Source organism: Merops nubicus, unplaced genomic scaffold (assembly GCF_000691845.1).
Source record: "Merops nubicus isolate BGI_N331 unplaced genomic scaffold, ASM69184v1 scaffold20946, whole genome shotgun sequence".
Lineage (NCBI taxonomy): Eukaryota > Metazoa > Chordata > Aves > Coraciiformes > Meropidae > Merops > Merops nubicus.
Window position 1 is genome coordinate 74,372 of NW_008613344.1, and position 13,948 is coordinate 88,319.

Genomic DNA, 13,948 nt, shown 5'->3' on the forward strand with positions numbered 1-13,948 from the left:
AACATGTAAAGACAATGCAAGATTGGACTTTTTCATAAGCTATAATCACTCCTTAATACACTTTCTTTGTGCATTTTGAAATAATAAATTCCCTCTCATTGCACAGACTGATAACATGACCTTCTAAATGCTCTGAATCTCTTTCCATAAGTAAGTGGTTTGGGGCTTTTTTTTTTTTTTTTTTTTTTTTTTTTTTTTTTTTTTTTTTTTTTTTTTTGTTTGTTTGTTTGTTTGTTTGGTTTTTTTTGGCTTCTGATCTTCTGTGCTATGGTCTTTTGCTTGCTATAGAGTTTGAGGAGTGTTTTATAGGTTAGTTTGAGTTAGGACAAGAAACACAGCAACTGTACTGTGTATACTTCAACATGTATTTGTCTGCATGTAGGGTCACCTGCAATTGCTGGGGACTGGAGTCAGGGATTCACATTTTCCCCCCCTTGTGACTTTGCAGAGACAACAAGTATTGTAATATTGTGGAGTATGGCATTGAGAAAGAAATTATAAAATAGGACTTCAGGTAGCATATCTATCATAAGGGAGAAACAGCCTGATAAAAAGAAAAGATAATTCAAATACTTTTGGGGAAGGATAATTTCCTAGCTTCTCATATAGTGGCCATAATGTTTCATTGCTTTTCCTCCATCACAGTGCAAAAGCATAATCTGTATAATCCTCAGAGCATGCTTCTAGAAAGCACGTAGGGACTTACCAAGTTACCTCTTCAGAAATGCCAGCCCCAGGTAGTTGGGAAAAGCAAAAGAAGGCTCAATTTCAAATTCAGGTCCCTTATCTTGGCCATTGGATGACTGAACAACTTATGATTTCATAAAGCTAAAAATCTAAATTCCACTAGTAATTAGAGCTGAAGAGCACAGATATTAGAGATTCTTGGAGATAACTGAAACAAGTTTTTACTCTTTCAAAATGTCATGCAATGAAGTAGTATTCTAGAAGTTTTGGGTTAATTATGTCAGTAGTCATGTTGAATTAACAGTTAAAAATGCAGACCAAAGAGTTCACAAATCTTTGAAGTGTCTGCATGTGGATGGATGGGTGAAACTCAAATAAGAGGCAATCTCAATTCCATTTGGCATCTGACACTTGTGAAATCCTGCCAAATCAACAGGACTTTGTCCATGTGTATTTCTGTGAAACTTCTTCCAGACCTGAAACTCTCAGTTCAGGATCCATGGTCCAGGCTCAAGTTCTTCCTAAAGAGGAAACTGGTCAGCTATACAGGTAACTGACTGAGATGTTGCAAGTGTCATAGAGACATTTTTATCTTTCTCAGAGTTATGGCATAAGAATATAAAGAAACGTGTCAGAGTAACTCCACCCCAAGCTGTTATTCTTTCTTTTCTGTCATCATGCCCTATAGTGTCAAAGCTGGAAGAAGAATGGGTACTTTATCTTGGTAGGAGAAGAAGACATTTGTAAAATTCCATCATTTCAGACACCGAATGGGCTCTGTTGATACAGACCACATTCCATAGTGGAGCCATCTAAACCTGAAATCAAACAGTGAACATTTTTGTCCTCAGAAGACAGAAGAATCAAATTTTGAAGTATGATTGAAGCACAAACTAAGAAATGGCAACTGGAAAAAAACAAGGATTAGATTTTAAAATTGCAGAATACAATGAAACAAAAAGCATTCAACGTATAAATCACCCAATGAGACAATTAAATAGCGATACAGGACATGAAACCTGAAAGGATGTTGTCCCTTGCACCTTGATTTTAAAGAAGTTATACTGAAGTAGCCTTTTCAGAACATGCAATGGTTGAAAATTACTTTAAGATCCAATAAATCATTGGAAAAGGAAAACGAGAAATAGATATCTAAGTCACTGCTATAGTCAAAAACCAGTTACTGAAGTATGCTGAATTTCGAGGTGTGCTTTAAGACAAAAGTAGTCATAAAAATCCTAGTCACTATACAGAAAAGTGAAAATTATATAACTGATTTTTACTGCCCAGACAGAAATACATGAAAAATATGGCAAAACAAAAAAAGGCCCATCTTTCCCTTCTCAGAGAATAATACTAATAAAAAACCCAAACCACAAAAAATAAATCCTCAGTCCATTCTTTCAGCCTTCCTCTTCCCCTGGAGTCACTGTATGTGCACAGGATTCGACGTGCTAAACTCATGGATGTTCTACTATAACTTGCTGAACAATCCTTACAGGATCCCACTTGTTCCCTCTAACATACTCTCAAGAGAAATATTCCAGCAGCACCCACTTAAAGGTGGATAGTGACCAACTAAAACAGTCAACACAAAGTTTAGAGAGACCAGAGACTGGAATCCATCTCCAGTGGAAAGGCTTCCTATACTATATATTACCCAAAATAAACACAGCGTTAACATCCAAATCCAGACAGTCATGATAAATGGGTGCAGGGGAGGCTGCATGACTGCTTTACAAACCTCATGAAATATTATAATGAGTATTAGCACTGTTCTGACAAGCCAGCACAGTTCACTTTGACTTCTAGAAAACTGATGATGATTGTTTCAATTTCTGGCATTCATATTTCAGTGACTTCTATGAATCAGTTTTTAATGATAAAAAATAAAATTGCCTTAGAGGTAACTGGAACCAACCCACAGCTTGAACTTAGTCTAGCTCTGAACCAGTGGGAAATCAGGATGCTCTGCAACTGCCTACTAAGGCAACAACTAAATGAAGAATACTTTGACTCATTTTTAAAGTACAATTTCTACAAGGCAACTCTTGCTCAACCAAGGTAATTTAATTTCATTTAATACAAATTACATTTAACACAATACATTTACCTGTCTTAATTACAATTGTCAGAACATGCAGTCTTGCAGCTGTTCTATCCTAACTCAGCTTTCAAACAACAGATTTCTGAAGTATTACTTATGCATGTCAAGAGTTCATACTCATGCTTCATCTTTGCCAGACAGGAATCTATACACAGATGACACAGGAGTTAATAAAAGGCCAGTACAAGATTCCACAGACTAACCTTACTGCAAGGAGCAATCCAGTAAGCCATGGACAGGAAGGGCAGTCCTACTGCAACTGCAAGAACAACCAGAAACTTCACTGCCATGGTCTGCTGCCGCAAACCCGACAAATTCTCATACCAGATGGACAGGAGTTGCTGCTGGCAGTTTGGATGTGCTACAAACTGTGACAAAGAAAAGGAGAACAAAAATAACTTTGCTATCAGAACATCCTTTATTAAAACAACAACTATATGAAGCACATTAAGAATGTCAGAACAACAACAATTCAGCTTATATTCAAAGGAGTATTAATAAGGGTAAAAAAAAGTTTTTTGATAAGCATAATCTTGCAGCATTCAGACATGCTGCTATCAACAATAAATCCTTTAATCTAAAAACTTGTTCTTTTATTGACACTTTGTTCCATCACAAACTGTTAATTGCCATCTCAGGGTAATTAAACATAAAACTTTATCTGGGCAAACTCTACTTGTTTCTGATATCTATAATTTTTATGTTACTACTTCATAAATTACAAAACTTTAAGTCTCATTACTCTTACTCTTCTGATGCTATATAACCTTATAAAAGAAAGAATGTGCCACATTTGCACATGGTAACATAGGAAATACAATTTTTTTTTTCAGCTGGCATAAGAAAACAGCTGTCACTTTTGCAGGAGATTAACTAAGGACTATTTATAATTTGGTTCTAGAATCTTCCGGACAAACTGCAAAACTGAGAAGTTTGTTTTATAACCTGCTTTTCTGTGAAAACCTCTGGAGATTCTATGAAGCATCTTAGAAAGGGAGTAGTAATAAACAGCTGATTCTTGTGCACCATACATTTTTAAATCTAGACTGGGAAATATAATTAAAAATTCAACCAAATATAGGGTTTTTTTCTATTTTTTTATATTTAAAGGATGACTGGCTGAAGGTGCAAGAAATGTCTTTATTCAGACAAGAGAGAGTGTTGAAAGACAGTTCACACTCAAGGAAGGGTTATGATTCAAATACTACAAAGGACAAGGTCAGTGTGATATCTTCTCTTCAAAAGTTGCTTCAGCTCTCTTCAGTGACCATAGCTTGCTAAGTGTTTTGCAGGTTTGTGTTCATACACTGGCAGGTGCTTTTCAGTCAAAATAGTTTTCTTCTTCTCTTCCCTTCATAAACACATAAATAGTCCTCAAATACGAATGTTTTAGGTGTCTGCCAGAGATGTGAACTCAGATTTTGTAAAGAGCCTGCAGTTCTTCCCTGTTAAATTAGATATGTCTATTGAGTCCATACCAGATTCTTAAAAGCCCTGACTGCCTACTTATTTTTGTTGTTGTTCTTGAAATAAGGTATTGGGGTTTTTTTTCCTACTGTTGATCTGATCCATTTCACTATGTAGGAAAAGTTTTATCAAAGGTCTTCCTTCTCAGTCAGGAGATAGCTCTACTCTAGGGCAACTTTCTTTTAAAGTATATTCCTGAGCTGTATCATCTTGATCATCTTGATGTTCTTGATGAGTTGTACAAACTTCATCACATAAACAGTTTCTCCCTGGTTCACACATAGGTTGCCTAGAACTTTACAACTGATATTATCCAAGAGAAGTTTTCTGGATAATTCAAGGGTCTTGTTGCAGCTACTAACTCAGCTGGTTTCAGATGCAGACCAGAGTATTAAACTGACAGAAGACAGGAAAGCAAGCCAAAGAAGGGATGACAACTTCTGTATCTGACACTGCCCGGAGCCTGCTGTTCTTTGGAACTGAGAACAACAGTACTATTACTCCTAGATTGTGTCTCTGATCCTCTGTACACACAAATACACATTTTCTGTGAGACACGATTTCACCAAGTTTTCACAACTGCCTGAGTAAGACACAACAGCTTGACAAAAATGTCTATCAATAATTGTTGCCATGCAGCACACAGGACTGCTGTACTCTCCTCTGGTTTTCATGGAATGTTTTACTTTTCCAGGTCGCAAAAGTAGTGTAAACTTCTTCTATTTTTTTTTTTTAAATAGATTAAACATAAAAACATGTAAATACTTAAAAATTTTGCACATAGATACACTTTTTAGAACCATTTGCCTTCATACCCACTGTGACCAGTAACCATCCTCAATATTTGCTGCTTCTTTATATTGCAAGCTCTTTGGGGCAGGGATTCTTTTGCTTGTACAATACACTGTGCAGAAGGGCCCAAATGTTCATTTGTCATAGGCTACAAATGCATAAACATTGAATAACAGCAGGATTTAATCCCAAAACCATGGCATGTCTGTTGCCTCAGTGTAATTGCTTACTTTTTTAACTTCATACTTAATGGCGAGTTTTAAGCGGCTAAGGCTGGGGCGGCCGTGTTCTCCATTATTATGGCTCATTTCCACATCACCATTCAAAATAGCTTCCACTTCTTCTGTATTTCTGCACAAATCAAGGAGCCCAACTACGAAATCCTTGCATTGCATAGACAGTTTCTTGTAATCATTCTAGAAAAGAAAAGAAGAAAGAAGGTAACTTGCTGTTTAGATCTAACATGAGAGAAGCAGTTCTACATCCCAGCTACACATCTGAGAGCATCAAGAGTTTGTTTGCATCTCATTATGTCTGTTTTGGTGTAGTTTTGTTTGTTTGTGTGGTGTTTTTTGTTTGTTTGTTTGCTTCTGGTTGATTAACAGCACTTTGTTATCAGACATCTACTTCCCCTGAACGTTCAAAGAGTAGGATGCATCTCACCTTGGTTACCTTGGACATCTACATTACCAATTTTTACACAACTTACTTCTCTAGACTTGCTTTAGAGCAAATTGAAAGTAAAAAAACCACTTTTGGAAATATTGTATGATGTATTTCAAGGACTATTTCAAGTTGATTTGAATAGCATAGGGGAAATTTTTCTATTCACTGTCACAGAAGTCTACATAACTAGCTCAGATGTAGAAAGTTACACTACAGAGATCTCGGTTGGATGAGTATCCTACAGAGAACACACCTAAACAACTTCCCAGCCTTCTTGAGAATTACATAAATATTTTGAATTTTCTTCTGCCTTGTATTATTCTTGTAAATCTTGTCTTCCTCATTTTCTAACATCTCTTAGCTTGCGAACACAAAATTTGATTGCTGTTTTCCGGCAACAGTGTCAGCAGTGCTACAGATAACACAGCCATACCATATCTCTAACTTCAACTCAGTGCTCTTTAGCTCAAATATCTCACAACAGATTTTGCTGTGTGAGCCAAAATGTTGCTCTACAACTGCATGTTCAGTTGCTCATTGCTTTAACTACCAAATATTCTTCCCAGTCAATGTTTTCCAAAAGGCGTCAGTCAAAACAGGAAAAGATATTTTGATCACTGCAATCCACAGTTCAGTTCATTCACCATTCCTTACTTGCAGCTGTGTTTGGGTCATAAAAGACAAATATAGCTAGACTAATAGGGAGCTAGATGGATATAGATATATGTGTATATTTAAAGCTAAAAAATGTGCACAGATATATTGCCCCTGGCCTAGATCTTACAAGAGATTTACCCATAAATGTGTCAAAAACGTCAGATATTTTTTGTGATCTCTACTAATTTTAATGTCAAGATGAAATTACTGTAGAATTTTTCCCAAACAGAATGAAAAAAGCTCCAACCACCCCACACTGTAGAGTACTGCTCATGTAGTTAGTCTGTTTCATAGTCACAGTAACTTTCTATGAATGCTTTTACTATAGTGACACATCTCCCCCTCTTCTGGTCTGCTCTTCACAGCATCCCCCCTTCTCCCACTCTTAGTCTCTGCTTAGTCCCTTCTTTTTAATTACTTCCTTCATACTAACTGCCATCTAATGCACACACTGGAAGCAAAACCCTTATTTGGAGTACACAGAATACCCTAATTCATTTGCCAAGGGGGTACTTCATGCATGTTTGTGCTTTATTACCCACACCATACCAGTTTATTGCTTGGATATATTAAAGGATTGCATCCAAGTTTTACATTTCACTTTACTTAGATGCATGCAAACGTTCATAAGCAAATAGACACTACTGTATGTCTGCATAGAACTGCTAGTGATTTATCTTTTTAATTAATGTAAGCACAATAGCTCCAATCTGTCATAAAAAAGAACTTTAATGTCAGTTCTCTACAAAGACAACAGAAGCTAAATAGTAAAACTAACCATTTCATGACATGCTGTATATTTTATTATTTTCCCTCTCTTCAGAAGAGTAACAAGAGAAATTAACCAAAATCTTACCTTCCTAACACTACAGAAAGACATTTTTTGCGAGTAATGTATCACCTTCTGTTTGGCTTTCATTTTTGTAACAGCAGCTAAGATAAGATTCAGTTTTCAATCATTTTAATACATAAATGTCCTCTTCAAAGTGAAAGGAAAAGGAGCCACTTGAGATTCACAGGCAAAGGAAAAGCACAGAGACAACCTATGCACCCTTGTACCATTAGATACTATGGACTGTTCCAAACTGGTATCTGACCCTTGAACGTGAAATGAAAAAAGGATTTTTCTTTGATAAATTCAGAAACAAAATAATTTGGCCTTCACAAATAACTACTACAAAATGTTGTTTGCAATATATTGGTATGTGCATATTTTCTGGTAAGACATATACACATATATAGATATAGAGATACAGGTATATACATACATGCACACTCACACATATTTATCATCAGTATTTTCCAGCTTTGGTGACTGAGACACAACATGGATTTTCAAAACAGTATGTAAGATGACAATGACCCCATGGTGGACTCCAATGCCTTTGAGTGGTCTCAAAACAAAAATCATATATGATAATTTATTCTAATGAAGAATATGACTTTTTTTTTCTGAGTGTAATCCTATTTCCCAATATGAATACGGAAGGGGCATTTTAAAAATAGCCAGATAGCTCCATTCACACTTTGCAGAATTATCCTTTCTGAATTTAGGTTTGTACGTGGCATCACAGTATATATTAGCAGCCAGTAAATTTGTCCATAAACCCCATTGGTTTACTTCCTCTTTTGGAAATGCAATAAACCAGCTTCCCCTCCTGTGAAATGCTGCCACAGCTGTGATCAGGGCTGGCAGCCGAGCTGAAATGTCCTCGGTGGTCAGGTTACAGCAAATGAACTTGGGGGACTTAAGCGGTGGCCAGCACCTCCACCTCCAGCCCAGCTGTGCCACAGGGTGGTTGTAACAGCAGTCAGCTGAAGGCAACACACATCCCTGCTCCAGTTCAGAGTTTGCTGCCTTGAGATGTATTCACTTATGAAGAACTTACCCTCTCAGGGAAGGTTACGGAGGACAGAAGGGACAGTAATGCCTTAAACTGCTACAGGAAGATTTGTCAGGCACTGACCACAGGACAGGCAGCTCTAGCCAGGCAACTTTGTTCCTAAGAAATCAAGTGTGTTAACTTGCAGAGACTACTCCATGGGCCACCTGTTGCCCCATCTCCTTGGTCCACTTAAATGTGTAGCGACAGTAAAAATGATTAATACACTGTTCTTGCCATGTCTGTGCCTCTGTCATGCAGGCACAGAAAGATCCCCCTCCCGCCTCTCACGCATCTCTTACCACTGATTTGAGCCAAGGCAACGTGGTAACTTGCTTGTCTTATTTTTGAAAATGGCCACAGACATGCAGATGAAGGCCCAGGACACCGAGCTATGTGGTACAGCTGACACACTGGAGGGAAGGGAGGCCATCCAGAGGGACCTGGACAGGCTGGAGGGGTGGGCACAATCCAACTTCATGAAGTTTAACAAGGCCAAGTGCAAAGTCCTGCACCTGGGTCACGGCAATCCCAAGCACAAATACTGGCTGGGCAGAGCATGGACTGAGAGAAGTCCTGAGGAGAAAGACTTGGGGGTGCGGGTTGATGAAAAGCTCAATGTAAGCCAACAGTGCACAAATGAAGCCCGGAAAGGCAACAGTATCCTGAGACACATCAAAAGCAGCATGGCCAGCAAGTTGAAAGAGGTGATCCTGCCCCTCTGCTTTGCCCTGGTGAGACCTCACCTGGAGTACTGTGTCCAGCTCTGGAGCCCCCAGCACAAGAAGGACATGGAACTCTTGGAGCTGCTCCAGAGGAGGGCCACGAAGATGATCAGAGGGCTGGAGTACCTCTCCTATGAGGACAGGCTAACAGAGCTAGGGTTGCTCAGCCTGGAGAGGAGAAGGCTCCAGGGAGACATTCCTGTGGCCTTCCAGTATCTGAAGGGGGCCTACAAGAAAGCTGGAGCGTAACTTTTTACAAGTACTTGTAGTGATAAGACAAGGGGTCATGGCTTCAAACTGGAAGAGGGTAGATTTAAATTAGAAATTAGGAAGAAATTCTTCACAATGAGGGTGGTGAGCCACTGGCACAAGTTGCCAAGGGAAGCAGTGGATGCTCCATCACTGGAGATGTTCAAGACCAGGGCAGATGGGGCTTTGAGCAACCTGGTCTAGTGGGAGGTGGCCCTGCCTCTGGCAGAGTGGTTGGAACTAGATGATTTTAAGGTCCCTTCCAACCCAAACCATTCTATGATTCTATTATTTTGTGAATTCTATGAGTTCTCCTTTACTGTAGATTGTAAACTTAATGAATTAAAAAAGCAGTCCTGGGAGATTTGAGAAGGAAGTTAGCAATTAAATTATAGTTGGAGACTGTAAAAACAATGAGCCCTTAATTCCGCAGCAAAGCACGCCTGTGCTTTATTTTACACATGTGACAATGCTGGTTCAGGACTCCTCAGCAGTTTAAAGAAAAAACAATTTTGCCACCCCAAGGACAAGGTTTCAGCAAAAGGAAGGTGATGACTTTGGGTGCGCACTATGGGGGATGAGGAACCAGGGGAACAAGACACTGGTAGCAGAGGAATGACAGGAGAGGTGGGGGTGCTCTGAGGGCGGCTGCTGCTGAGAGGGGTCACCTGCCCTCTGTGGAAGGAGCAGCCGCAGACTGTCTTGGTGTGCTGGCCAAGGGAGCAAGCAGGCCACCACTACTCTGAAAACCTCAGCTGGCCAAGATTTGCCTTACCTTTGACCTAAGCAGGACAGCATGGCCAGGACAGCAGGAGAGCATCACCGTAACTATTTCTCCCAGAAGAAATGGATCTTCTCCAGGCAGCCTCCTGTGACCAGTGACAGGCTCCTGCTCTCCATGAGACTGTGCCCAGGATAAAAATGCTCTCAGGACACAGGCTGACACTGAACCCCACAGATGAGATGGAGCACTGCTCCAGACCACGTACTGGCCCTGCTCTGGGAACCATAGAGACCAAGACCAGAAATATGGGTACTGCTATACCAGGATTTCCAATTTCAAAGAGCCTTGCAAATCTAAGTGGGACCTAAATGCTGGATTTAGGCTCCCGAGTAGGCAGATAAACACATTATTCCCTTTACAAAGGTGGCCCTTACTCCTTCAGTGCCTTGGTTCTTCTCCTCTAAAAGGTGAGGTTACCTTTTACTTTCAAGGGAGCTGGCAATACCTGCAATGAAGATTGAGATCTTATTTCTGTAATGAGGGTTGTATAAATGAAAACAAACAAAAAAACAGACTTTGAGATGATAAATTGAATTTTCCTTCTCATTAGAAAAGCAAACTCGAATGACCTTATTAGGGGTATTAATTTACAGCAAACAGTAACATACCTATGTTTAATTTAAAAAGACATTTTCCACTCCATCGGATTAAAAAACAGTCTGCTACCATTATAGCTGCAGTGGACTTTGCACTAAATGCAAATCTTACCCATTTTGAACAGCACTGGGCCACAGCTGTCCCTCTCAAAACTCCAAGCCACATCTCTGCAGGTCAACATTTGTCAGGTATCATGTACATCCTTATGGACACAGTACAAATATTAGCTCTGGGGTGGGCAAACGATTTAGATGACAAGAAATACAAGCACAATCCCCTAAAATAAAACATTCTATATAATATGAGATCTTGTAAAGCTGCACACTTACCTATGTCATAAAAAGCTAAACTAAATGGTGTTCAGAAAATCCTGAACATCTTGGAATTACTCAGGAATCCTGAATTAGCTGTTTGCTTGGAACAGAAATGTTCCTTCATTGTGGCTGACACATCTGTCCAGTAGTCTTCCTTCAGATGTCGCCTTCTACTTTTTTCTGGTTTTACTCCCAATACAGAATGATCCTCTGAAACACTTGTGAAAACAATACCAGCAATCAAATGCAATAGGCATGTAGAGCTAGGTGACACCGTTACAGAAGTTTGAAGAAAATAAATGATTTCGTTCCACAGACCAGTGGTTTCCACTGATTATGATGTTTCCTATTTTGCACGAATCACAGCTGCATGGTCAGCGTTATCTCTAACACTATCTGATGGTATGAGACAGGAGAGACACATAATTTACAAGATAGTAATGAAACAACGAGCATTCCAGTTGAGCATTAACCCCTTCCATTGCCTCTGAGGAAGATCTGGGAACTACCTGTGCCACCTGTGCCAATGGTTGCTGTAGGCACCCAACAGGAAGCTCCCCTGCAACAGTACCCCACCAGCACTATAAAATACGTGACTTTTAAAACAGTGTATTACCAGGAAGTTCAATTTTTATTTAGGTAAGGTTTGAATTACTTCAAATGGTCCAGGCAAACCCTAGGTGGAGCTAAAGATTTGCTACATCCAGCTAATCTATGCACTAAAAATATACCTCTTTCAATTACACTAACTACATGTAACACATTTTTATCAAAACCACATTTTTACGCAGGGACTACAGTACCCTGGCAGTTGTAGCAGACAACTGAAATAAAGGTCATAATTTTTAGATAAATTGCTGCAGCCAAGGATATGAGCACAAACAAGCCCAGACTCAGTAAAGACAACAGCATCCATTTCCTGCAACTCGCACACACAACAGCTGTACCTCCCCTGCTGTACCTAAGCCAGGTATTTCTCAGTCAAGCCCCCAGCCTGTCTAGATACTGTAAAAGTTATCACTTGTCAATAATATAAATATTAACTCCATCAATACATGGATAAGTGTGCATAAACGCCATTCCTGTAAGATTTTATGTTGCCAGCCATCTGCTCCTGGTGAAACCTTAAATTCAGGGAGAGTTAAAATTCCATGTTGCCTTGTGCTCCTGCTCCTCATTGTTCCTACTCACCTTCACTCTACTCTGAAGAGCGGATTCACCCTCAGCAGAGCGTGGCTGATGAGCGCTCAGCAATATGGAGCTGCTCTGTGTCTTGTCTAGCCCCCTGTTTCTGCTGAGGGACAGTACCTCAGAATCTCTACTGCAGCCCTTTATACAACACTGCACTAGAAGCGAAGCTCTAGTTTTAAAACTGAGATCAGAAAGGAACTAACAAACCAGAAGTCACCCAGGGACGAGCCAGGACACACCAAGGAAGGGCCTCCCCAGATCAGTGCAGGGTGGCTGCAGAAGCTTGATCTCTGCCCCAGCCCACCTTTTGTCACCCATGTGCTCCATGCCCTGCCCTGGTGGCACCAGGGACAAACACTGCACTCCCAGTTCATCTCACCGGGGGCGTACTGCAGCATACATTTGAAGGACACTTCTCGCTGACTGTTCCAGATGATGATTTTATTTATCTTTATAATAATCTTAGCTTGTGTCACTCCAATTGTGGTAAGCAGAGCTATGAAGTCCCTAGAAATCAGACACGCAATTTATCTCAACAGAGCTGTGAACTTAACAGGCTGCATTAATGTGTATGAAAAATGGTTTTCTCTTCTGTTCTAAATTTACTCCCCTTTAAGTTAATCAAGTCCTTTTGTTCACATCTTCAGCAGCTGCTAAAGAGAAACGAACAGAGTATGCAGTTCATGTACTCCTCTCTGAACTGTCTGTTAAACCAATGGATGGAATCTCTGTCCACTTGAGATTTCCTCAGTCCTAAGGATTTCTGCCAGGGACTTCATGGGGCAGACATTCATCCTCTATATTAAGCCGAAATGTTCCCCCATTTTGTCTTTTTGACATAAAATAAAAATTCTCCTCTGCTCCTATTCCAGCTGTTTAGCCGCTGTTTTTAAGCTCCCCTCGCACGTTTCTCCTCTTTCTTTTCTCTTTCCAATAAATATTTCAGCTGCTTACAACAGACCTTACACAAAGATACACCTGTGAGCACCAGTCAAGGGTAATTCGTTCAGAATTGCAGCATCTCAGCTCAGGCTGGTTGAGCAGAGTGGGGCTCACAGCCTTGCAAACTGCTACTGCTAAAAAGATTGAGATTAAATATTGAGCATGGCAATCTCAAATTCTTCCCAAAACAATTTTGCAAACCATTCTATTACTGCTTTGGAGGGGGTTTGATCTCCTGCTAGTGAAGTCCACACACCCTGCTTTGTCACAGCAGTATCAGATACTAGCATCTACTTTCAACAAAGTCCCCTAAGGTAAACCCAGTCCAAGGGTTTGTAACTAACCTAAGTCATAATTAACATTGCCAATGTTTGCACAAGGCCTGACTTAGCATTTACTGAAAGCAAAAAGCTTACATTCTTACTACTATCTTAACAAAAATAAACTGTGGTAAATATTTTTGTAGATTGTGTATCACTGAATCCATATAACAAAAAACCCAAACAAAGAACACTCATGCTTCAAGAATCTAAGGGGCCTTGAATCTCAGGCCTCAACTGTTTTTTTTGTTTCAAAATCATGCTGTGAAACATTAAAAGTTCTATGTAACACTTCTTTACCGTCACAGAGTTCACATAAAACTCAGTACAAATAAGTGAAAAAGAGGAAGAGGTGAGTAGAAATATCAGAGAGAAGCAATGCTTTAAAAAAGGAAAAGAAGGGCATTATTTAGAGGAGGTTCTGTGAATACACGCAAAATACTGCAAGGACCAAGAAAGCTTTCAGTCCAAGTACAAGAAAATAATGAGAATGCATGAGGGTTTAATAGAATTGTTTAGTCTGTCTTGCATAAGTGACAAAAATGCATCACTTTAGTCTTCTCTTTC

The 13,948-nt window shown here is 39.7% G+C and overlaps 1 protein-coding gene across 1 annotated transcript in view; it reads right to left on the bottom strand.

The window, feature by feature from the left end:
• LOC103774479 (short transient receptor potential channel 6) overlaps window positions 1-13,948 on the bottom strand; it is a 36,972-nt gene that overhangs the window by 21,928 nt on the left and 1,096 nt on the right. Inside the window, exons 2-3 of the mRNA XM_008941888.1 lie at window positions 5,284-5,469; window positions 2,998-3,162 (exon numbers count right to left, since the gene is read on the bottom strand). Coding sequence (XP_008940136.1) covers window positions 2,998-3,162; window positions 5,284-5,469 — 351 coding nt within the window. The remainder of the gene's footprint in view (window positions 1-2,997; window positions 3,163-5,283; window positions 5,470-13,948) is intronic.